Genomic DNA, 24,232 nt, shown 5'->3' with positions numbered 1-24,232 from the left:
TACTGTGAATATCACCGCCCCCCCCCCCCCACCCCCGAAAAAAGGATTTTCCTACCAATCACCCTCCGGGCGACAGGTGGCGACAATCACATGAACCGGAAGTCGTTGGCACCACAAAGAAAGAACCAATCAGAGTCGTTGGCGGAAACGACTAAGAAGCCCGGTGCGGCACTTGCTAGCTCGGCTCCGTGGACGAAATTCTGAGGTACAAACTACTTTCGAATTTTTTTCATTTCGGCGACATAATTCTATTGGTGTTGATACGGTTGCAGGCGTCTTCGTTTTCGTCTACGAAACAAAAACGTAGCAGTTGAGCGACCGGCGACGTTCACGCCGTTGGCTAGTCAACATTAGCTTGGGTGCTAAACTTTCGGTGTCGTTACTTATCCCGTTATGAAGTCACGACACTCTCAGTATTTATGCTCACACGATTGCTGAAAGGGGCGGAATTACTGCTGTGTTGTTTTTAAGTTCCGACAAGTGAAAGCAACATCCTAGCTCTCCGAATCGGTTCTTGTAAACAACTCCTCGCCATACCCAGCATGCAACCCGCGAAGCTTAGTAAAAAAATAAACCAATCAAATCACGAATATTAGAAGCTAAAATAACTGGAGGCATACTATTTACATTTATTTCTAATTTTATGTCAGCGTTTATTTTGAAATGACCTATTTTGAACCTATATGAAAGGAATGTTTTGCACATTTTATTTAAATTTACTGCCTAGAAAATAAACTGTTTCCAAATATGTGATGAAGTTTAATATTGACAAACGCTGAAATGAGTTGAGGAGCTTCATTTAGACAAAATGCATTTATCTGGTGTTTCCTATTATGTCACGAAGTGGTGCCAAAGCACTAATTGGAATCTCAGGAAGCACGTTGAAGTATCTTGACTGGAGAGTCAAGCTTTGTATTTGGGAGAGGAGCTAAGTTTAGCCTGAGTTGTTGGCAAAAAGTGCAATTCCCATACACCTTTTAAAAAAGTTTCATCCTGAATGCAGGTTTTCCCCATTGTCAGATATTATTTGCCCCCTCCTCCCAGAACAGCTGCAACCCAAGAGCGCTGCAGACCTGTAGGTGGGGATCGTCGAAAGGTCTCGTGAGCCGCCGCCAACATGCCGGCCGCACTCACGGATGCCAGCCAGATCATCTGCGAGGTCTGGGCCAGCAACGTGGACAACGAGATGAAGAAAATCCGACAGATCATCCAAAGCTACAACTACATCGCAATGGTAACTGATTACACCCACCCCGACAAAGTGTTTAAGGTCATCGTCGGTCACATCGTCAAAAGGATAAATACGAGCGCTTCTAAATTGACTTTTTTTGAATGGCAAGGACACTGAATTCCCCGGCGTGGTGGTGCGGCCAATCGGCGAGTTCCGCAGCACGGTGGACTACCAGTACCAGCTGCTGCGCTGCAACGTGGACTTGCTCAAGATCATCCAGCTGGGCCTCACATTCATGAATCAGGACGGCGACTACCCGCACGGCACCACCACCTGGCAGTTCAACTTCAAGTTCAACCTCACGTACGCATGCACGTCCGCCTTCCAATTTCTCACGCTTGCCTTTTCTCCCTCTCTCGCTCCTTATTTTTCTCTTGGTTTCTCAGTCTTTCAAACTTTTGACACAGTTAACAGGGTGTTCTAGTTAAAACCTTTAACTTGTACACGCGGTGTGGAAAATTAAAAATCTCTCTCTCGCTCCAGAGAAGACATGTACTCTCAAGACTCGATCGACCTCCTGCAGAACTCAGGCCTTCAGTTCAAGAAACACGAGGAGGAAGGCATCGACACGCTCTACTTCGCCGAGCTGCTCATGACGTCAGGCCTGGTGCTGTGCGACAACGTCAAGTGGCTCTCGTTCCACAGGTGGGTGCCGGCCGCCCCCCCTTTTATTCTACCGCCGGCGGTCGTCATGACAAAACAAACGTCGCCGTCGTCCAACCCCCCCCCCATCCCCCTCCAGCGGCTACGACTTTGGCTACCTTGTGAAGCTGCTGACGGATGCCAGGCTGCCCGAGGAGGAGCACGACTTCTTCCAGATCCTCAACCTCTTCTTCCCCGCTATCTACGACGTCAAATATCTGATGAAGAGCTGCAAGAACCTCAAGGTACCACCAACAAACACAACAACAGGATTTCAGATCAGCCGAAATGAAGGGAGGACATTTTAGACCGACCCAAACAAAAAGGTGCTGTACCTCCATCAGTGCCTTTTGTGTTTTCATCACTCAGGGCGGCTTACAGGAAGTGGCGGACCAGCTGGAGCTGAAGCGCATCGGGCGGCAGCATCAGGCGGGTTCTGACTCGCTGCTCACCGGCATGGCCTTCTTCAGGATGAAAGAGGTAGCACGCGCTCTTCCGCGCAAGGGAGCGTCGAGGTCGCTCACACCGCTGACCGGCGCGTCTTTCGCTTTCCCCGCCAGCTGTTCTTCGAGGACAACATCGACGACGCCAAGTATTGCGGTCGCTTGTACGGCCTGGGTTCGGGCTCCACGCAACCCCAGAATGGCATCGCCAGCTCGGGCCAGGAGGAGAGCAACAACAAGCACTGACTGGCGGCCTTGCCCTCGTTGCACTTGTTTTAAGAACCTTTTAAATCCATTTTTGTTTGTCATGGGTTCGCTTGTTGTCATTGGCGAGCGTTGGGACCACAACACCAGCGGCGGTTTTTCTTACCAAGCTGCGCTCACTCGGTTTTAAAGTGAACGCCGGTAGGGCCCTCCACCCATTGTAAATTTCTAATGTATCTTTTTTTTTTTTTGAAAGAAAAATAAAAATGTTTTAGAAATTTTCTCCATATGTCAAGAGAGAACGTTTTAAACGCATGCGTCCGTTTTTTGTCCGGGCCAAACTACTGTCGGCGTGAAGATGTTACCGTTGTTTTTAAGTTCTGACTTGTTTTAAATTGTTGTACATTAAATTGTTTTGTATTTTCAACGTACGCTCCCTTCTTTTTTTGTTTAGTGTGTGCAAAAAGGAAGCTTTGACATACGTTCTAACTTTTTGTTTTTAATTCAACAAAATGGCTGTACAGTAAATTGGGTCCACGACTTAGCTCAAGAATCGCCGGGAGGCCTTGCATAGCATCGGGCATGTTCCGTGTTTCCGCAGCAGGTCTTTGGCGTCCCTCTGCAGGGATTCGGAAATGGAGGCGCCGAGGTGGAGGAGGACCAGGCAACACTCTGCCACATCGGGACGAGGACACAACTAGAGCCAAGGAGGAGGATGCCGATTATTTAAAACAGGAATGAGCTGAGAAATCCAATGATTACACTCATCCCAGGGTACAGGCTGAGCAAAGGGGGTCCAAGAACTGACCCTTGAGGGACCCCATACCTCATGGCCATTCAACCTGATTCCAAACTGCCGATGGTCACAAACTCACAAAAATAACTCCTCCGAATAGAATCGTAACCATTTTAGGACTGTTCCATTTACTCCTACCCAATAGTATCGATTTGTGTGTGGGGGGGGGGGGGGGGGGGGATTGGACCAAATATGGCCATTGGGGGTTTGGCTCTGACATGGATCACCTATTGTACTGCTCGAATATTTTGTCATTTTGTTACACTCATCCCATGTTAGTACCTTGATGGTTTCAGGAATGTCAGCCAGCTGCGTTTGGTGTTTTGCCATCTTTGCGCTCAAGGAGAGAAAAGTCTCCTCTTCTTCAGACCTGAACAGAACAGAAAACCACACAGTTACAAGATGGCTACAAAATGGCCACAAAGCTCACAAAAGGTGCAGCGTCGTGGGCCTACGGTTATTTTTAGAATAGTATTTTACCGAGGATCCCAAGCACTCACTGTTCAGCCCCGGCAGGTTGCTCCCCGTTGGCGGCCATGTTGCGTCCGTGCTGCGCCACCATGGCGGCCAGGCGCTGCTGCACCTCCTCCATCGCCCGCCGCTCGGCCTGCCACGCGGCGTGAGCGTCGGACAGCAGCAAAGATGCATCAAAGTCCAGCTCACTGGACGTCTTGGTTTCTTCCGGGCATCCTTCGGCATGGAGCCCGTTGCTGATGACATCATCAGCCGCGCATCGCCACCACAACTCGTACAGACGGTGGTAGGTGGCCCACGCCCGTAAGGTGTCGCCCTCGGCTCGGGCTTCTTCACCCACGTCGCGATGGACCTCTGTCAAGGCAGCCGCCAGAATTAGAAAGAGGGCACCCGAGACCTGAAAGTCGGCGGCCTCCCGGAGCCATGCTGCCGCCAGCCACAGCTCCTTCGCCAGCGTGCCACCGTCCTTGTCGAGTAACCACGATAGGATCCCACTGGCCACGTGACGGGACAAACCCAACAGCACCTAACGAAAAACGAGCAGCTCATTGAGACATCATATCAGCGAAACGGGTCAAACTTGGCTTCTGGGTGGCGGGCGTACAACCTGCGTGAGTGGGAGGCTAGCGGTTAGCGCTGGGCCCTCCATGTTCTGGAGTTCCACAAGCAGAGCGCGGAGGTCTTCGCTGTCGCCTTCCGAGTTGACGCCAAAGTGTCGCGTCCAGACATTGCGCGCCCGCTCCAGGATGCTGCCCTCGGCCGGCCATGCGTGCCCAGTGCCGCGCATTTCGGGGAGGACGTCGGCGAGGGAGGCGCACAGCAGCTCAGCCACGCTGAGGTGAAGCCTGTGAACCTGCGCAGGATTTTTCATGAATTGAATGACTTTGTAACGTTTAAAGAAACAGAAGTGATTTGTATTTTTATACAATCAAATGTTCTTATTTGTTTCATTTACTATTATGAATTACACAATTTAATGTTGTAATTCGTGCAATTAATTATTAGTCTATTAATTGTTCATAATGTATTAGCGAGTAAAAATCATAAATAATTTTTTAAACTTAATTTTATATATTTTTTCCTTCAAATTAACCTGATGGGCTCTTTTAAAATGATTTTTTTTCTGTTAATCATTTAATATTTAAAAAAAATTAACACATTTGTCTTCTGTTCTCTTATACGGCAGTTCTTAAAATTTTTAAATAGTTTTTCTGATTGTACGGCTATTTTCTGTTTAGATAAGGCATAATAAGCATTTGCGATTTACAGTATATGGTACAGTTAAAAGAAATACATACAGTACATTTGACAATAAAGTTCATCCAATATTTGTTCACATATTTTTATAGTAGTAACTAACCTATGCCTCATTTTATTGGTTCTAGTTTTTCAAAGCCCAGTTTTGGCAATGACATTCTAAAGATTAAAAAAAAAAGAAAAAAAAGTGTCAGCACTGACCAGGAGGCCCTTGTGGGAGGCGAGGACCTCTTGCGCGGCGACCCAATCCCGCGCCGCCGCCGAATCTTTGGCGCAACGCAGCGCCAGCGACTGGGCCAGAGCGACCTCGCCCGCCACGCTGGCCAACAGCGCCGCCGTCCTCAGTGAGGTCGCGTCGTTCTTCCGGGCAATCACTTTGGCGGCGTCGAAGCTGGCACCCGCCGCAATGTAACTGAGAGATGAAATTAGGATGGTAGAGGGGGGGGGGACACGACTTGGGCCATAATTATGCCACAGGCGGCATCTTGCTACTCTGCATGTCGGCCACGACATAAAACTTTCTAAATAGCAATTAGCGTTTGAGCCAAGTCACCATTTGGCGGCTGCGGAGAAATGTCCGTCTTTTTCCAAAACGAGGGCCCAGCTGCCGTAGAGTTCCTTCAGGACGGGATCTTCATCCGGCAGCCGCGCTTTGGCCAGAGCGATCGCCTCTCTAGGACAACAAATAGAGAATAAAAAACCGTCGCCCCTGACGTGAGGAATCTCAACACGGTACCTGTAGAGCTTGTGCGAGTGTAACAACTGGACGGCCTGGTACACTTGATTGATGGACAGAAGGTGAGCGGCCGCCTTCACGTGCTGCTCCTGCAGACACAGCTGCTTGACGTAGCGCTCCACGGCATCGCGCCACACCGCGTAGCCCGCTGCAAAACCCACGCCGCCCCCCCGCCCAAAAAAAAAAGTTACCCCGCTGCCTTGTAATGGCGACGTTTCACACGACGACGCCCAAAGCACTCACCCATAGGAGCCACGGCGATGAGGTGGTCACTCAGCTCTCCTCTGTCCGCCGCCAGTCGCAGCGCCCCCTCCAGGTCGCCGCTCCACAGCCGCAGGTAGACGGCCGACTCGACGTGGCCGCTCTCCACGTGAGCCTCTTCTAAGAAAAACGACAACAACAAAAACTCTCAATGTCTTTTTTTTTTGGGGGGGGGGGGGGTCTCGATGAGCAAAGAAGTGAAAATCAAAGGCACCTTCCGCTTGGAACATCCGGCGCAGGGCGGCTCTGTCGGAGAAAAGGCCAAGGTGGAGGTGCTCGCCCTGGCCTGCCGGAGGCGCTGACGTGCCAAAGCAAGAAAACAGTCAACACCGCCATATACATACATGACAACTTTTCACCGTCTCCACACACACACACACACACTCGCACACGCACATGCACACGCACTCGTGTCGTGCGTCATGGAGGCCAGGGTGAGACAATCCTGCAGCAGATCCTCTTTGGGCCGATGGTCCATGGACGTGCTGAGGGGAAGGATGGAGCGAAACTTCTTCTTCTTCAGAGCGCTTGAGTCTGCAAACACTACACACACACACACACACAAGTTACATGTGAACTAGATTTTAGACACATTCGTGACACAAGCGCTACCATGAAAAACCCACGCACACGTGACCCCCCCCCCCTCCCACACACACGCGCGTTGTGGAAACTGACCTTGTTGGTCTTTGCTCTTGCCTCCAGTTGCGCTTTTCCGTTGCGTCGCTAAGGTGGATGATGAATGTTAGCTTTAAGGTTGGAACAACGCAAGGCGAGAAGGTTCCCTTTTCACCTGGCGCAGGCACAGGACTGCTGGCAGAGCGGACCTCTTCCTGTTCGGCTTCATCCGAGGCTTCATGTCCATTACTGGCCGCCGCCGCCGCCTCGGTCACGTGCTCGCCGTTGACTGGCGGACACACCGCTTCCGATGGCTTTTTGCTCTTCTTCTTCTGCTTGGCCTTCTCCTTCAGGTCCACCATCTTCTTACCTGAGAGGACGAAGAAGATGCGGATCTTCAGCTTTGGCGGTTTAAAGGCGCAAGGGTGTCCAAACGGGTGGAGCGTCACACCTTTGGGCGGCTTGGTGAACTCCTGCTTGGAGACTCTCCACTCTTGCACGGTGAAGTCCTTCCCTCCGGTCCAGAGGACGTCCGGATCCACGGGGGACCAGTCGACGCTCAGCAGGGAGCCCACGTGGCCGCGGTAGTTGGAGAGCGCCGCTTCCTGCTGCACATCCCACACCTGAATGACACGCAATTTCAGAACAAAAATAAGTGCTCTCTCTCTCTCTCTCGAGTACAAGTCAAGGGGCGAGCGGCAGCATTCTGGAGCAACTGGGGACGCTGAATGGAGGATTGGCCGACTCCAAAGTCAAGTGCGTTACAGTCAGCCATCTTAGGGCTGGGGCTGGCCGACACTGACCTGGGCGGTTCCGTCGTACGAGACGCTGGCCAGCCTGCCGCTGTGATGCGGACTCCAAGCCAGGCCGGTGATTTTGGCCGTGTGGCCGCACAATCTGCGATACGGCTCCGTCAACACCAACGGGCTCTCCGGAGGCTTCTCTGCATGCGACAACATACATTTGCCCCCGACATTCCTTGAACATCCCCACCAAGAGAGTAATTTCGATTATTTTACGGTACCTACGACCTGCCGCAGGTCGTGGACGTAGATGATGGCATTGCAGGAGCCCGAGGCCAGCAGGCCGTGCAGCTCCGCGGGCACGTTGTGTTCAGGGTGCCATCGTAGCACGTTGATGACCTTGTGGTGCTGCTGGATGCTGCACAGCAGCTTCAGCGACGGAGCCTGGTAGACGTCGATGCACCTGCGGGAAGACGAGGGGGATCGGACGACGGGTCGCCAGCAGATGGAGCGCGCAGCCGGGTTTTCGTTACCCGTCCTCGTTGCCGATAGCCACGACTTTGCCGTCCGGCTTCCAGCTGAGGTCGGTGTGAGGAGAAAGCTTGTGCTGTTCGCAAAACACAAGTCACCGTTTGCTCCGTCACAACATATCATAATAGACGGAATATTACAAAATGTCAAAAAGGTTGAACAGCAGCACTTTGCCCCCCCCCTTCCCACCTTGATGTTATTTGTCTGCCGGATGAGTTTGTCAATGTCGCATGCGTCGCCGCTCAGCTTGGTGGGGTCGTGCTGAAGGATGACACCCTCGCCGGCGCAGCTGTACAGGCTGTGAGACGCCTTGCCCTCCGCCGCGCCTGCGGGTCACACGCACACGACCTCAGCGGGGAAACACGCGCCGCCATGACTTGACATCCTCCTTTAAGCGTCTCCAGTGGGTCCATAATGCTGCAGCTCAGTACTCGTAAGAGGGAGCACATAACTCCTACCCTGGCATCCCTTGACTGGCTCCCCACACATTTTAAAGTTTCTTTTTGAGATTTTATTATTTGGTTTCAAATGCCAAAGTCAAGTCACTCGCGTAACTAGTTGACGGGCCTTGCAGAGTGATCCCTCCATCGGCAGCGCAAGTTTAAATGTGATCGGAAGAGCAGATGCCTTGTAGCGGCCACTCAGCATACAGGTGTTTGAATGTAGTAAAAAAAAAACAAAAAACGAACACCCTTAGTAAGACAAATGACATGGGCTGACGTTAACTTCATTTCAGCCCATTAAAGCCGATTGGCAGATGGTCGGCATGGCAACAATCAGGGCCCGTGAGTCAGGGTTTGACGAATGGACTCATTAAAACGCCATCTGCCCGCAGTTGCTTAAATGAACTGGGCTCGTTCAGTTACACAGTCAATTATGAGGCTAGAGAGAGAGAGCCGGGTGACGATTTTTGCGGTTTTTTTTTTTTTCTTCATGTCTGCTGACTAGCTTCATTGTTGTAATGCTGACGGGTCAAAGTGGCAAATACGCTTTTACCAAATGACATCGGAGGGAGCGGCGGTCCCCAGGCCAGCGAGTACACCGTCTTTTTGTGGTAGGTGCTCGAAATCTGAGGCGGTCTGCGAGGAGACCACAAAGTTACCAACAAGCGGATGATGGAAACCTGTTGAATAAGACGAGTTTGTTTTTTTTCTTACTTGCTGGAGAAGACTTCGTAGATTCCCACTTTGCCGTCTTCTGTTCCAAACGACAAGGTTCCCTCTCGTTTTGGATGCCAAGCCAGCTGCAAACCCCCCCCCCCCCCCCCCCGAAATGACGACATAATGTAGGATAGGCTTTGAAAATCAGAATATTAAATCACGAATATGTGTTTTAATATGTATTTTGCCAAATTTTCTCTTTGTTGTAAAGTTGAACAAATAATAAAAAGACAAAGTACAGTGAAAAATATATATTTTTTGATTTGATCGTTTGCCAAATCACCAGAATCTACATCAATTTTAAAAAAATCCTCGTCAGTCAATAATGATCATTTCCAAATGAAATCAATGAAAATATTCGCTTGAACTAATCCCGATGCCATCCGCGAGGAAAACGTGTCTTCTTACCGCTGTGACTTTGGACTTGACGCCCTGCCAGAAGCAGCGGGCTTCGTAGCGGTTCTGGGCGGACAGCGTGTTCCACACCCGGATCATGCTGTCGCCCACGCCCAGCGCCAGGCAGCCGGTGGCCACGGGCGAGAAGCTGAGGCTGTACACAAAGCCGCCCAGCGTGGGCAGCGTCCACAGGCACTCCAGCTCGGACAGGTCCCAACATTTCACCTTTACAGCCCGGAAAAATGACAAGAGGAGTTGAAAACGAAATTTTACATTTAATCAGGAAAAAGAAAACTTGACATTTTTTTGTATGAAAAAATAAATCAATTAAAAAAAGGAGGAAGAAAAAGGGGTATGAAGATTAGTTTGTGTTCAAACAAAATTTGTAAAAATAAATGATGAAGGACAGTTTTGTTAGCCCGTCTATAACTTTTCCCATTATCTGTTAGCAATAAGCTAGCTGACCTTGGTAAGACGTGATTCCCCCGAAATAAAGTTCTGATGCTCTAGTCGGCTTTTCCTGACACCGCTTTCTATAGTTCATGAAAATGGGGCGTAAACTGAACGGAGGCCCACCTCTCTGTCTAAGGACGTGCTGACGAGCAGCTGGCGGCCGTCGGGCAGCGTGAAGCCGGCGGTGTTGAACACGATCCTGCTGTGGTTCTGGCCCTCGAACGACGAGCCAAACAGGATCCACTTCTGCTTGCCCGTCCGGGCCAGGTCCCACATCAGCAGTTCGCCGCTGCACACAAGCACGCGTGTTAACCGTCGGGGCTGCGGGAGACGCGGGGCACGCGGACGCTCGGACCTGAAGCAGCTGGAAACGAGCTGCGTGGGTCGGGATTTGGGCCAGTGGATGTTGAGCCAGAGTCTTTCTTTGAGCGTCGGGTCGACTGCGGAGCCTCGTCTCTTCAGGTAGGGCAGCTTCAAGGTGGTCACGCCTGCGTGGGATGAGGCGCAGAATTTGAACAGTAAAAAAATTCCTTTTGGAGTTTAGATTCTCTATTCAACGCAATCATGGTGTGGTTAAGTTAGCATCAAACAAATACAAAAATGTGAAAGGTACATCTAAAAGCTATATAGAAAATGTGCAAATGTATATATATATATTTTTTTAATTTATAAAAACACAATTTACCAATTCTTTATTAATTTTTGGTAAACAGCTTTTCATTCTTTGGCTTCAAATTCAGCTGAAGACTGTACCTGTATTAGTTTTTTTTTTTGGTCTTGTAGTCTTCTTTTTGTTTCAACCGCCTTATGTTAAATAGTTTGTGTTGTTTGTTTTATTTCTGCCGTTTGGACACTTTGTGACGGCGTACATCTCACCTTTTCCCGTGGACGCGCTCCAGATCCTCACCGTCTGGTCTTTGCTTCCCGACGCCAGGTAGCAGCCCTTCTCCTCTCCCGCACTGACCGCGTTCAAAGCTGGAACACGCACAAGACTATAGATTTAGAGGAAAATTTGGAATTAAAAACGAGGCGATCCCACAGTGACTCCCCCCGAAGTGACCATTATCGTCGCCAGCCTCCGCTCTCCAGTTGAGGGTATCCTCGCCGGCAAGCGGCGACCACGCCAGAGAGTGGATGTCATCGTCGTGGCCGCGCAGCCGACGCGTCACCTCGCCCTTCTTGCTCACGTCGATCAGCAAAATCAGGCCGTCTTTGTACCTGCGCGAGAGAATGAAGTGCAATCAATAAGGCGAGAGACACACAAGTGAGGAATCGTGGTCATCAGGTAACCCAATAGTCACAAAGTGTATTATTCTGTGGATTAAAAAATACATTGGAACATCCTGGGTGAATAAAATATTTTATGATTTAAAATAAAAAAAAAAAACTGATAAGTGCTTAATATAGGAAATACAATAAATAGCTCGTTTGCTATTTACTTAATTTAGCGAGCTAGATGAAATAGTCTCAATACTATTACTATAGTTCTTATAATTGTATCATTTAATCTTTATGTTCCATTTTGTTTCCGTCCAACACTTTGTTTCAGCTACGGTTATTCATTTAAGTACTCTCCAAATAAAGTTGAGTTGAGCGTTCGTGTCCTGGTCTTACCCGACCGCCACAGTGCTCCAGTTGTGCGGGGAGCAGGTGAGGCAGACGATGCTTCTGGCTTCGGGGAAGAAGCTGGCCGTGTCTCCCGTGTTGTACCAGTGACAAGCCACGATTCCTTTCTCGTCACCCGACACCACCAGGTTCTTGTCCAGCGGGGACCAGTGCAAGGCCGAGACGGCGCTCTGAGGAGGAAATGGCGCTCATTTTCTGGAACTACGATCAGACCTGGAGCGACAGAACTGACCTGATGAGTCGCATGCTCCCGTAAGAGAGTTCGAGTGTTAGTGTCCCAAAAAATGACGACGCCGTCGCCGGACGAGCTCGCACAGATGTGACTCTGCGTCGCATCCTGGCAGAAGGAAACGCCCGACACCAAGCCTCTGTGGCCCACGAGAACACCTGAAATAGAGAGTTTTTTTTAGAGAGCATCTTTATAGAGACTCAAATGAAGTTTTGAACCACAGGGTCAAGCCACAATAGCAACCGAATCAAATTATTACCAGAATAAAGTCACATTAAAGTGGTGCCTCGTGATACAAGCAACCACATAAGAGGGTTTTTTTTAGATACATGCATTTGTTTGGACGTGTTTGCTTTTTATTGGAAGCAAACCTGTATCTATTGTTAAATATTTCATCAATTGGAAAAAAGTATGATTAATGGATGAGGGGGGTAGACGTAAATATGAGTAGGGGCATGGTGGTGGGTAACATTCCATGGTGCTCAGAAATCTACGCAGTTTGCCACTTTTTTGCGAAAATGGCCACACGATAGTCAAAACGACACTTTACGGCACACTCGGAATCGATTTTGTAGTAGAATATTATTCTTTTTTACGTGACCCCCACTCACCTTGAGGACTGCAGGTAGATGCTGACACATCAATCAAATAGATGAAGCTTTTGGCTCCAACGCCGAGTAAGCCGCCGCTGTTGATGTCACAGCAGCGGGAACAGTACCAATTGGGAGAGGCGGGAAGGAACCGTTCGTGCATGATGATAGTAAATGTCTAAATGGTTCCCGAATATAAAAAAAGACTGTTGGAAAGTAAAACAGAATAAGCAACTCTCACATGTTTCCCACAGACCGGTGGAGCGTCACGGCAACGACCGTATGTCACCACGGTGTCGTAAAAGCCCGCTGCGACGGAAGTTGGGTGAGCCCAAGTACGACACATACGTTTTACAAAAGTTTTGTTTGAATTCAAAGATTTTTAAAAATCTGTTTATTTTAACTCCAACTGATATCAAAGTGTGTGTTTTGGGATATTTTAAATTCAATTAATGGTACAACACATGTAAAACAAACCTTTGCCGTAAAGTAATTCGTTGACGGGGAGCCAAAATGGCCGCAACCATGACAGGATGCGGTAAGGAACAGACGACATTTGATTATTTACAATGCCTATACATTTTTTTAATATTAGATTTTTGTATTTTAATTACAGGTATTGCGTCACTAAGGAGTATGTTTGGACTTTTTTATCCGAGGTATGGAGCGATGACTGTATGCACAGCCTCTCAGAAGGACGAATCGACATTGTTACTATGATAATCAATTCTGAACCCCCTATCTTAGATATTATTCAAGTAGCACACGTATCTATCTATCTATCTATCTATCTATCTATCTATCTATCTATCTATCTATCTATCTATCTATCTATCTATCTATCTATCTATCTATCTATCTATCTATCTATCTATCTATCTATCTATCTATCTATCTATCTATCTATCTATCTATCTATCTCTGTAATCACAGTCAAGCGGTAAAAGCACAATAGAAAATGGATGGATTGATGCACTGAAGTCATTTTACCTGACCTCAGCGATATTCATTTTAGCCCCTCTTTATATTCGTGTTTCCAGGTTAGCGACAGTAGCCGCCGCCGGTCCTCAACAGATGTCTTGCCTCCACACCAGCACTACAAGAGAACAAAAACACTGGGAGAGGAAGAACAAGATCGTTTATCCGCCTCAGCTGCCTGGCGAGCCCCGCAGACCAGCAGTATGTCCTTTCCCCCTTGAAGTTGTGTTGTAAATGTCAAATATGAAGCGTGATGTCCCCCTTTCATACACAGGAGATTCATCATTCTAGGAGACAGATCAAGTACAGCAAAGACAAGATGTGGTACCTGGCTAAAATGGTGAGCTATAACATTTTGTGAGTGGGAAAATTGATCAAATTGATTCATCATGGTTTCCGTGTCTTCATATTACTTACGGTAATCCTGGCATTTGAACAGGGGTGTGTAAACGGTCCTTTATTGTTTTTCATAACAGATTAGGGGGATGAGCATCGACGAGGCTGTGGCGCAGTTGCAGTTCAACGACAAAAAAGGGGCCAAGATCATGAGAGAAGTTTGTTTCTAAATCTAAACTCAATCTGTTCATTCAAACGTCCGAATCATCATTGAAATTCTGATTGTTACCTTCCAGGTTCTTTTGGAAGCTCAGGAGATGGCGGTGAAGAATCACAACGTAGAGTACAAGTCCAATTTGTATGTGGGTGAGTGAATCCACTTTGGAAACATGGATATACGATTAGGACATAGGAATTGGCACAGAATTAGAACTGTACTTATTAAGCAATACTGTTCAGTGAAGTCATATTACGAGGTCTGATTATATAAATGAAGTTATAATTTAACATGGCAAAGATTTTTTTTATTACAAGAATAAGGATACAATTTCATCAGAAAATAACTATTGTTACAAAAATATGCCAAAACAACAATACAATTAGAAATATTTGGTAAAACTTCCGGTACAAGAATGTTTTAGAAGAACATAGCTGACGCACAAATGTGTAAACGGAATCAGATTTTTACAAGAATAATCACCCCCGTCCCCAAAAAAAGCACACAAAATAAAGCAGTATTAAAAAAAAACACATAAGTTTGAGATTTTTTTTTGCAAGAGTAAAATCATAAAATGACAAGTAAATTAACAACGAACCCGCAGTCAGAGAAAAATATCGTGTTACAATATTTTTTTAAAGAAAACGACAATTTTTTATGACAATAAACCAAAAGTGTCAGATTGTCAGATTAAAATTGTCAGAATAAAAAATGTATACTTCATTTTTATATTATTACGTCATAACTCTTGGCACTCCAACATTGCAGTTCCATTCCAGTGCCCTAGAGGGCATTGTAACATCACCGACGACTATACAGTACTTTTTTTTTCTCCACCCTTCTTTTCATATTTCCATTTTAGCCATCATTAAGTTAGTTTTTAACGTTTACAAGCCCGCAACGGATCGTTAATTTACGACTCTGTACCATGACATGAGCTTAATGTTCCTCTTCGTCTCCATTCTCTTTTCCTCGCTTTGCTCGTGGCGGCCGCGCCGCAGCCGAGTCTTACACGGGTAAAGGCATGTACCTGAAGCGCATCCGCTACCACGGCAGAGGCATGTTTGGCATCATGGACAAAGTCTACTGCCACTATTTTGTCAAACTGGTGGAGGGCCCGCCGCCCACCATCGAGCAGAAGACAAGCCTAGACCAGGCCAACGAGTACGTGGAGAGCCTTAAGAGGAGGACCATCATACACAGTCTGTAGCGCAAACGGCCATCATGAGTGTGAGTGCGGCAATATATTTGTTTGTTTTTTTTGTCAATAAATGCCTGAAGAGACACTCTTAGCACTTCTCGTTTTGTGTACAGTACAGTGAACCTCGTTTTTTTGGAGCCGATACGATCCCTACCCACCCCCAAACGTGAACGTGTGTGATATTGAGATGATAGAAATTCAAGAAAACAGTCCTGATTTATCGCCCTTAAAAACGAAAAAAAAGAGAGAAAACGTTACTATGTATATGCTAACATAAACAATACATCAAACATCACTGTTTTAATAGCATAGCTTTACTCTCCAAACTTTCTTTTCGCATCACCATCAGGTGTATTAGCGCTGCACCCGTTAGCTGGGAGCTAACACATTCACATTCAATACCATCCGTCTGGCTGCAGTTTCATCGAGCGAGCGCCAGCCGTCTCGGGCCAGGCTCGTTTCTTTCAATAAGGGGTGCAAAAAAACAAAACAAATAAAGTCCTTCTCAAAATTCACTAGGCTGCTGCTGCCCTTGATGATTCGCCTCTCGGAGTGCAAGCACACGCAGCCGCCATTAGACGGAATGTTAATTAGTACTTTCACGGTCACGCTTGATGTTTGAGACTCGGCTGAGGCAGATTGTTTAATTTGGCAGGCAGAAGTTTATTCAAGTGAGATGTTCGGTTTTAAAATGTCACCTTTTAGACGTTTGATATTTCAGTTGCGACGTAAATGGATGTGAACCAAAAGTTGCTCACATGGTGGCTTTTATTGACTCGACTCCCATCTACTTTCCCGTTCAGCGTGTAAGTATTGGGGCGTTTTTATATCGCTAAAATGAAATGAAAACACACAATTTGAAGCTCGTTATAAGCGTACGAGGGGTTTTGGGTGACAATTTGGGAAGTTTCTTAAAGTTAGGTGTGTATTTATATATTTTTTTTACATGGCTGCAAATATGACCCGTATTTCCCTGTGCAGTGCATTTTATTGACTCGGCTGCAGAGTGTGCCGGATAGCTACTCGTGGTGCGGTGAGTAGATATTATATTTCAGGAAAATGCATGACTGCAATGTGGTTGACTTATCCGGCTGTTACCGTCATGGTTAAATATTACAGGGACACACAAACTTTTTTTTTAATGCCCTTTGACAGAACTTGCTGCACTTGCTGGTGAAACATTTATGCCAGTCCACTGTGGTTTTCATGAGAACACGCACACACACACGCACACCGATATGAATTATTGAGCACAGACAAGCTTCTCTGCAACACCCCCAGGAAGCATGTTGCTCCTCGTCTCCTGTCAGACTGTGGGACAAGAAAACATGCCGCAAATGTCTGAAATCAACAGGAGGAAAGATCCAAGTAAGTCTACCGTTTTTTTTTTTTTTAAATTCATGAGTAGTTGAAAATACTCCACCTGCACTGAACACACACACACATGCGTGCACTTGGATGTAAGGCTGGTGTTTTGGCGAGCGACAGCGTTCAAGTGGGATTTACGTTCGGGTGTAAACACCACCTGAGACAAGTTGCGTTTACTTTTCCTTTTCTCTAATTTTGGTACGGGCTGTCGCAGTGGATTCTAGTGATTGTTTTAGAATAATTAGAATGAGGTTATAATGCCCTCTTGTTGCTAATTAACCTCCAGGGAACTAAAATGAACTCTGGTTTTGATGTACGTTCGAATAAAACACTGGAAATGGAAAGCGCTTTTATATTGAAATCATTCAACGTATTTGTGATGGTGGAGGTTTGAGGAGGAAGGCACTGGGAAGTGGGCTCTCTGGGATTTTAATGGTCTGGTTGGCCTGAGTCACCTTTGTTCACTCCCACAACGGTGCAAACGCCGCTCGCAATTTGCACTTGAATTGGGGCCAAAATGGGGGCTATGAGGTGGGACCAAACTTATGCAACAGACTCACTCTAGAAATCACAGAAGCGTTACAGTGACTGTAATTAGTTGGAGAGACTACTTTGGGGAGTTCCGCGACACGTGGTGTCAGATGTGGGATGGCACGGAACACTTGGGATGCATCCTCCTGGAATTTTGGAGCTTTGTTTGAATATCCACATGTCTTATTTTACATTCTTTTTTTTGCATTGAGTGTCGCTGTTGTGTTGCCGACGGTCCTGCTTTTGCCACCCTCCTATCACGGGCCCACAGCACGTCTTTTAGCGTGGCGTGATGTCAGCGATATTAGAAACCCACGCCTCTGGGTCCTACTGTGTTACCTGCATGGCTCTCCATTCATCAAGCATCATTTCAATATTCAAATATGTCACACGCGGCGGCAAGCCAGCCACGCGGAGAAATTGTGCGGCATGGGGGCCGGGGGGGGGGGGGGGGGGATTGTGTTGTTACAGTTCACTCTGCTTCCTCCTGATTCTCTCCCCACGTATTTGCATTTCAGGTTCTCTTGAAATTTGTAACAACAGAAGTCAAACACAAAGGAAGAAAATATCTTTTGCTTCTTTCCGCCTGGTTTTGAAGCAAGGTTATTTGAGTCAAGGAGAACTGAAAAAACCTTTTAAAGACAACATTTCAGTGAAATTTAATTGATAACTGCGCATGGGTGGAATTTTCTTTCTTTAGGTATTTTTGTAGCTGAGCGCAGGAAAAAAACAGGCGATTGCGCCGTCGTGGGGGTAACACTGCCGAATTACTTCCTGGCCAGTGAAAGCGGTAAAGTTGACCAGGGCAAACACACACTAATGTGACGGTTCATGTATGTGTGACACCCCCCCCCCCCCCCAGCCCCGCGGAATTGTCCCACGGCCCATGGGGGTGTTTTAATACAGGTATATCTAATCAAGCTGATGATTACAATAATGCATTGATTCTAGCGAAGGACTCGTAGGGTTCGGCACCTGCTGTTGTGTTATCCACGCAATATAATGACATCGATCGCAGAATCTGTCTGTCTGCGCTTCGATCAAATCCCTCAAAATTGCCTCCTGCGCCACAACTTAGACCTGCTTTTACCTAAAGCGGGAGGACACATTTTCCAACAAGTGGTCAATATTTCACTGTTTCTAGCCAGTTGCTCAGGCTTCACTTTTATTTTGAAGTTTCCAAAAACTTAATTATGGTCTATTTACAGCCTCCCGAGCCACTTTGCATTCTGTCCAGTGATGACCCAATCAGAGCTCATATTGATATTTTGGTCAAATTCTGGACATGGCTTCTCTTGTAAACCAGGACCAGTAAATGCAGAAGCAATCAAAAGTCCGACAAGACGTCTGACAAGGCAGCAAGCCTTTTTTTGTTAACAAGCCCCCGCTGTTGGCTTAATGAAATATTGACTTGCAGATTGTAATGGAAGAGCGCAGAAAGCTTTCAAAGCACTTGTTCTGCACTGACATCTGTACTTTTTTTTTGTGGGGGGGTGCCCTTATTTGCAAAATGTAGCAGGACTTTTCTCTGTCAAACCAGATGTTCAGTAAAACAGTAGCAAGGCAACAAGTAAGTAAATAAACCAAACCATTAAATTCCATTCACGCTCATCAGCTCAATTCAATGAACGCATTTGAACCATAACCCCAAAAACGTGCACGTAATCTCCGCGTGGAGAGTACAGATAAGAAAATAATCCCGACCGACGCAAGCGTTTTTGTGGCCCCGCAACCTTCGCCGGCGATGCCGAGCAACTCTCCGGAGTCGCAAAAGTGCCTGAAAACAAACACGCCCAAAATCAATCAATCAAAGTCGCCCGCACCGCGTTGCGCGTGGGTCTGCCCCGAAACGGCTCATCTATCATTTTCAATTGCGTTCCCGCCGAAGTTCATCGTCTCCGATGACAAAAACAAACGAGAAGTCTTGGGATATGAAACAAAACAGAGCCACAACAGATAAAAACTTTTGATTGGCGAATCCTTCCAGTGAAGAGAGAGAGAGAGATGGAAATATGAACACTATTTTGATTAAAAAAAAAAAAAAGTACGTTGCACATTCTATTCTGTTGACAAAATGTTATCTAGCTTCAAAAACAACCGCCGACGTGCCAACGCTCTCGTCGGCGTGGCCCTGAGTGACGAGCAAGGTTAAAAAACTTGACTTTCTCCAACCGGGCAGGCTGGGATCCCGAGTATGTCGGAGCAGATGTTGATGTGTTACCTGGCAAAGTCACCTGCGCGCTCGTTAATCACGCCCTGAAACCCCCCCCCCCCCCCCCTGCGTCGGCGCTTCGTCAAGGTCCCGCGTGATGAACGAAGCCGGCGCCTGCGATCTCCCTCCAATTTAATGATAAGCATCACCTGTTGCCGGAGTGCTTTGTGAGTAATTGGTCTGTGCCTTTTGCTTGATTAATCTGATTGTTGCATTTTTCATGCCCCCCCCCCCACCCCCATCCCAATCCTATGATTGCGCCTGTGCTACAGGTGCCCGGTTTCATTAATTACCGTCCTAATTGCTTTGGAAATAGGCAGCGCACTAGTCGGTTTTAGCGGGAAGTTGCCGTAATTGCAACGAAACGAAACACTTTTGAGTTTTTGTTCAGTCGAAAAGAAACAAAAAAACAGAAGTGCACCCGTAGCTAACTAATATCTTAATCATGAATCAAATACTTTTGGGAAAAAAAAGTTTTTAAGGCGTGATAATAGTTCAGTAGCAGAAAATAAATGAAAAAAAAAATGAAAATACACACAGCTAAATAGTGAGCCCGTATTTGGTGGTTAGGTGACGTGGTTTAGGGACTCGGACTCGGATCACTACATATAAAATTTTATTTTATTTAAAAAAAAATTTTTAAAGTATGAATTTGATTTGATGAAACAAAATTGTCTCGAATCTATATATAGCATCTAGCATGTACACAATTCATGATACTTAAATGTCATTTTTTCAGTCATTGCAAACGAACGTAGCAACAACGCCAAGATTTCACCAGATGGTACCTAAGTAACTCGATTTTTTTTTTTTTTTTTTTTTTGACATACGCCACACACAACCACTTCCTGCCAACAAATGGGCGACTAATTAAATTGTTCCAGGCAGTCGCGACCACACGAGTGACGGAAGCAAAACCCCTTCAGCCTGAGCTGAAGGTCAGGAGAAACACAAAGTTGTTCGCTAGTTCTGCACGCCGCCCGCTAATTAAGGAGAAACATCCCTTTTTAACGCAACGCAACGTCCAAGCACTCCACGCTTTGAACCGGCGGCGCGAGTAAAAGCGCGGAGGCCACGCCGGCGGCGGCTCGCCATCCATTTTCTGCTGTCCGTCGTAAAAAAAGGCACCAACGAGCGCTGACGGACGACTTTTAGGGGGCTCGGATTGAGATAGATTTTTTTTTTTTTTTGTCTCCTTTTGTTTCAACTGACACGTCGGCGATGGTGATTCACGTTCCGACGCGGGGCGTTGACAAGCTCGTAAACCCGCAGCATTGCTTATATCGGCGCTTGCTCGGAGGATTTCGTGTCTGTCAAAGGCTGATCGTGATGAGGGGGCTTATGTGCACTTGGCAGAGCGATGCAAATCTTCATTTTTCGGGCATAATCACGAGGGAGGGGGAGTTTGCGGTTTGTCAGTGGCTTCGTATTTGTTTTTTTTTTTTAGCTAGTGCTACAGACGAAACCAAAAAGGATCACAAACATCTAGGAAGACGGTACTACTTGTACACCTCCATGGTCGACTTCAAAATTGGTACTTCAGGGACAATTGAGCAATATATTTTTTTTTTTTCGGCAATAAAACTTGATATAAACCAGACGGTAAAAACAGAAGATGAATACACATCGTCAGAGTTTGGACTTTGCCCTGATCTGAATGAGACTGGAACGCGGAAAGCATCTTCGCGCGCTCACTCCTGACCCCGCGCCGCATCTCAGCTGGCCTTAATCATGTCATAGTCCTCCGCAGCCCGATCTCAATAATGGAACTGCGCTCTGAAACGTTTTTGCCCCCGATGATCGGTATGCCGGGCGCTCGTTTGTCTGGCCTGACAACCTGACCTCCATTTGCCGGAGAAGCGAGAAGACCAATTTGCCAATGCGCACAAACGCAGGACGTTTATGAGGCCGTCAAGTAGCTTTGCATTCAGCCGTTTTCTCAACCGGTTGCAGAAGTCTACAAGTAGTACCGTCAATCCGCATTTGGAAGCCACGGTTATTTTGGAAGACGCCATCTGACCGGGAAGTCCTACGAGTCATACCTTGAACCTGAATTTGAACCCCCGTCAATTGAACAACTGAATGCTGTCCACTCTTTAGCGCAGTAGGCATACCATGAATATTAGCACCCTTCCCATGAGTCATTTGACATCCGACACCTCGAAATTTCAGAAAGCCGTACCCCCCAACCGGAATGTGGATTTGCGCCTATGGGGTTAAAAATACCATCCATCCATCCATCCATCATCTACCGGTTATCCGGGGCCGGGTCGCGGGGGCAACAGCTTTAGCAGGGAAGCCCAGACTTCCCTCTCCCTAGCTACTTCGTCCAGCTCTCCCCGGGGGATCCCGAGTCGTTCCTAGGCAACCTGGGTGACATAGTCTCTGAAGCGTGTCCTGGGTCTTCCTCGGGGTCTCCTCCCGGTGGGGCATGACCGGAACACCTCACCGGGGAGGCGCTCAGGAGGCATCCGAATCAGATGCCCAAGCCACCTCACCTGGCTCCTCTCAATATGGAGGAGAAGCGGCTCGACTCTGAGCCCCTCCCGGATGACCGAGCTTCTCACCTTATCTCTAAGGGAGAGCCCGGACACCCTGCGGAGAAAACTCATTTCGGCCGCTTGTAACCGGGTTAAAAATACATAAATCTGAATATGTATCGCTCGGATTGTTTCGGCTCTCAAAGCCTGGCATTTCCACATCCTTGGTTGTATCTTCAGCCTTGTTTTCTAGCACGTCTGACGGAGCAAAGTCGTTTCGTGGCCTCCTTGCTCGCTGTGCGTGAAGCCTTTTAAATCGATGGTTAGCCGCTGTGACATTTAGAAATTCCTCCAAGGTTCACAAAGAAAGGATGTTCCAGGCAGCTAGTTTGTATTAGCACGCGGTCACTTCTCATTGCGTCTGACGGCCAACAACAATCGGATCCGTTTTCCAGACTTCCAGAATCATCGATTACTCACGCCGGGCCTGTCAGGGCGCAATCGGCGGGAGGTTGCCAGACTCCGGCTCGTCACGAGCTGTTTAGAAGTCGACAGATGGCACCGGCCCCTAATGAGCTCCGGGGTCGCCGTTGCATTAGTCATGACACAGTCGCACCGACAGTCCAATCAGCCGGAATGGACGTCAGAAGAGCGGCGAGGCCGTTAATCCCGCCGGAGGACCGTTAAGGCCAAGGCTTTGTTACACTAGGATGGCACATTTCCTTCTAGAATGTCTTGATATTCTTGTAGATTTCCACATACCCTGAAAATATTCTAGGCGCCTTATGCCTGGAATGGCAAAGCGGCCCCAAAACCGAACCTGCCATCCTGTCAGGATCTCAAATGGTTGAAAAAGGAAGAGGCGATCATGTTCCATTTGACTCTTTACGGGAAACGTAGCAATGATCCACACCGATGGCGCCTTTAACGCACTAAAGCCAGTGGAGCGTTTTAGGAACGTTTTCTCAGCCACAATTTTGCTGATCGTCATGTAAACATGTGAGAGCGGCCCGAGGCAACCGGGAACGAGGAATCTTTGTCGCCTGTGGCGAATGGCGCGCCGGTGCATAGCTAATCGGCTCGACTAGGAGAAATGGCTATTTTGTTGTGGACAAAAGTTGCTAAAAATGTTGATGAGCTTTCGTTTTTTCTCATTTGGGATTTTTTTTTATACAAATATCCTGGGGTCACGTGGCATGGATTCTCAACCTTGAACCTTTATCCACAAATTTTCTTCTAACGCGTGCCCCAATTTAGGTGTTTTTATACTTTCTTGGTCATTTCTTTGCTTTGCGTAACAAACAAGCATCAAACCAAAATGAAGGACTTTGTGTGCCCGTTAATTCATTGTTTCTTGAGACTTTTATGTGGGTGTAATGACACAAGTTTGTGTGAAACTGCCCTGAGGGGATGAACCACCCAGAATTTTGCGCCGCTACCAACTTGGAAATGGCCAACATGTCTGCTTCAAAGACTTCCTGTGTCTTTTTTGAGCATGTGTTCTTGAGACTTTTTTTTGTGGGTCTACTCATGCTAGACACGCCTACCAAATTTCGGACTTGAACCGCACGTGCATGAAAATAGAGGCCTTGGTGTTTTGTCCAGTGCTCCTTTGTATTTTTCCCAGCCAATGGCAAAATTGCACATGTGCCAAAATTATTTTGTGGTTACACCTTAAGACTCGACGTAAAATTATTTCTGCTTCCAAAGTGAACAGTTTGACATTTTTAAACGGGCTCTTGAGACTTTTATGTGGGTGTAACGACAAATGTTCGGGTGAAACTACCCTGAGGGGATGAACCCCCCAGAATTTTGCGCCGCTACCAACTTGGAAATGGCCAACATGTCTGCTTCAAAGACTTCCTGTGTCTTTTTTGAGCATGTGTTCTTGAGACTTTTTTGTGGGTCTACTCATGCTAGACATGCCTACCAAATTTCGGACTTGAAGCGCACGTGCATGAAAATAGAGCCCTTGGTGTTTTGCCCAGTGCTCCTTTGTATTTTTCCATTTCCCAGCCAATGGCAAAATTTGCCCATGTGCCAAAATGATTTTGTGGTTACACCTTTAGACTCAACGTAAAATTATTCCTGCTTCTGAAGTGAACAGTTTGACATTTTTAAACGGGCTCTTGAACCTTTGACAGGACATCAATCAGAGATTTAAAAGCCTGAATTTGCCGCGCAGACGCACGCAAACTCGCAGACAACCCCCCAAGCGGTCGATTGATTGACTAATGCCGAGTTCAAAGCAAGGACGCGAGCATCATTTGCGAACAAACATAATAGGTGTGAGCGACAGTCCGGAGCGCTCGATCAAAAAGCGCCGGCGAGGGGCGTCGGTGCGGTCGCCTCGTCACAGCACTCGCGTTATGGCGTCTGAGCAATCATTCTATTAATGACAGTCATGTGACAGCCGGAGAGGTCAAGCGTCTCTTTGACGGCTTTGATGATACCCAGCGTGTCTCCTTCAGATGCGGCGCGTCACTTTGAGAGCCTTTGATTGACGGGCATGTCACCGG

The 24,232-nt window shown here is 47.2% G+C and overlaps 3 protein-coding genes across 4 annotated transcripts; 2 read left to right on the top strand and 1 right to left on the bottom strand.

The window, feature by feature from the left end:
* Nucleotides 1-58: 58 nt before the first annotated feature.
* Nucleotides 59-2,947, top strand: LOC127587872 (CCR4-NOT transcription complex subunit 8-like). The gene is made up of 7 exons (XM_052046341.1): nucleotides 59-205; nucleotides 1,045-1,234; nucleotides 1,341-1,534; nucleotides 1,715-1,876; nucleotides 1,974-2,118; nucleotides 2,243-2,353; nucleotides 2,434-2,947. Exons 2-7 carry the CDS (start codon nucleotides 1,118-1,120, stop codon nucleotides 2,560-2,562), a joined length of 858 nt encoding a protein of 285 aa, XP_051902301.1. The 5' UTR covers nucleotides 59-205; nucleotides 1,045-1,117; the 3' UTR covers nucleotides 2,563-2,947.
* A 56-nt stretch (nucleotides 2,948-3,003) lies between these two features.
* On the bottom strand, nucleotides 3,004-12,675 carry LOC127587870 (gem-associated protein 5-like). Of its 2 annotated transcripts, none has more exons than XM_052046338.1 (27): nucleotides 12,412-12,675; nucleotides 11,804-11,958; nucleotides 11,560-11,741; nucleotides 11,006-11,163; nucleotides 10,822-10,920; nucleotides 10,301-10,433; nucleotides 10,069-10,234; nucleotides 9,505-9,717; nucleotides 9,094-9,179; nucleotides 8,933-9,015; nucleotides 8,126-8,262; nucleotides 7,939-8,012; nucleotides 7,687-7,868; nucleotides 7,466-7,605; nucleotides 7,114-7,285; nucleotides 6,838-7,032; nucleotides 6,723-6,770; nucleotides 6,441-6,587; nucleotides 6,259-6,342; nucleotides 6,027-6,164; nucleotides 5,784-5,931; nucleotides 5,601-5,720; nucleotides 5,249-5,459; nucleotides 4,398-4,643; nucleotides 3,817-4,316; nucleotides 3,599-3,686; nucleotides 3,004-3,217 (listed from the first exon to the last, which is right to left on the bottom strand). In XM_052046338.1, exons 1-27 carry the CDS (start codon nucleotides 12,551-12,553, stop codon nucleotides 3,062-3,064), a joined length of 4,203 nt encoding a protein of 1,400 aa, XP_051902298.1. In that variant the 5' UTR covers nucleotides 12,554-12,675; the 3' UTR covers nucleotides 3,004-3,061. The 2 variants fall into 2 exon arrangements, with proteins under 2 accessions (XP_051902298.1, XP_051902299.1); XM_052046339.1 differs by having other exon boundaries at nucleotides 6,453-6,587; nucleotides 12,412-12,674.
* Nucleotides 12,676-12,881: 206 nt separating this feature from the next.
* Nucleotides 12,882-15,207, top strand: LOC127587972 (39S ribosomal protein L22, mitochondrial-like). The gene is made up of 7 exons (XM_052046455.1): nucleotides 12,882-12,928; nucleotides 13,007-13,049; nucleotides 13,431-13,569; nucleotides 13,643-13,708; nucleotides 13,845-13,922; nucleotides 14,001-14,070; nucleotides 14,923-15,207. The coding sequence occupies exons 1-7, from the start codon at nucleotides 12,904-12,906 to the stop codon at nucleotides 15,129-15,131; spliced, it is 630 nt and encodes a 209-aa protein (XP_051902415.1). The 5' UTR covers nucleotides 12,882-12,903; the 3' UTR covers nucleotides 15,132-15,207.
* The last annotated feature ends 9,025 nt before the right edge of the window (nucleotides 15,208-24,232 follow it).

This window comes from Hippocampus zosterae, chromosome 16 (assembly GCF_025434085.1).
Source record: "Hippocampus zosterae strain Florida chromosome 16, ASM2543408v3, whole genome shotgun sequence".
NCBI classification, from domain to species: Eukaryota; Metazoa; Chordata; class Actinopteri; order Syngnathiformes; family Syngnathidae; genus Hippocampus; species Hippocampus zosterae.
Note: the sequence above shows the minus strand (reverse complement) of the source record. Positions and strands in the feature narration are given on the sequence as shown.

Bases quoted from the DNA above. Each gene is read 5' to 3' on its own strand.
- LOC127587872 (XM_052046341.1), top strand. From the start codon at position 1,118: ATGCCGGCCGCACTCACGGATGCCAGCCAGATCATCTGCGAGGTCTGG. The intron at 1,535-1,714 runs GTACGCATGCAC...CTCTCGCTCCAG, and splicing joins AACTTCAAGTTCAACCTCAC to AGAAGACATGTACTCTCAAG. The intron at 2,354-2,433 runs GTAGCACGCGCT...TTTCCCCGCCAG, and splicing joins CCTTCTTCAGGATGAAAGAG to CTGTTCTTCGAGGACAACAT.
- LOC127587870 (XM_052046338.1), bottom strand. From the start codon at position 12,553: ATGCACGAACGGTTCCTTCCCGCCTCTCCCAATTGGTACTGTTCCCGC. The intron at 10,235-10,300 runs GTCCGAGCGTCC...GCTTGTGTGCAG, and splicing joins CTCGTTTCCAGCTGCTTCAG to CGGCGAACTGCTGATGTGGG. The intron at 4,317-4,397 runs GTTGTACGCCCG...GTTTTTCGTTAG, and splicing joins CTAGCCTCCCACTCACGCAG to GTGCTGTTGGGTTTGTCCCG.
- LOC127587972 (XM_052046455.1), top strand. From the start codon at position 12,904: ATGGCCGCAACCATGACAGGATGCG. The intron at 13,709-13,844 runs GTGAGCTATAAC...TTTTCATAACAG, and splicing joins TGTGGTACCTGGCTAAAATG to ATTAGGGGGATGAGCATCGA. The intron at 14,071-14,922 runs GTGAGTGAATCC...GCCGCGCCGCAG, and splicing joins CAAGTCCAATTTGTATGTGG to CCGAGTCTTACACGGGTAAA.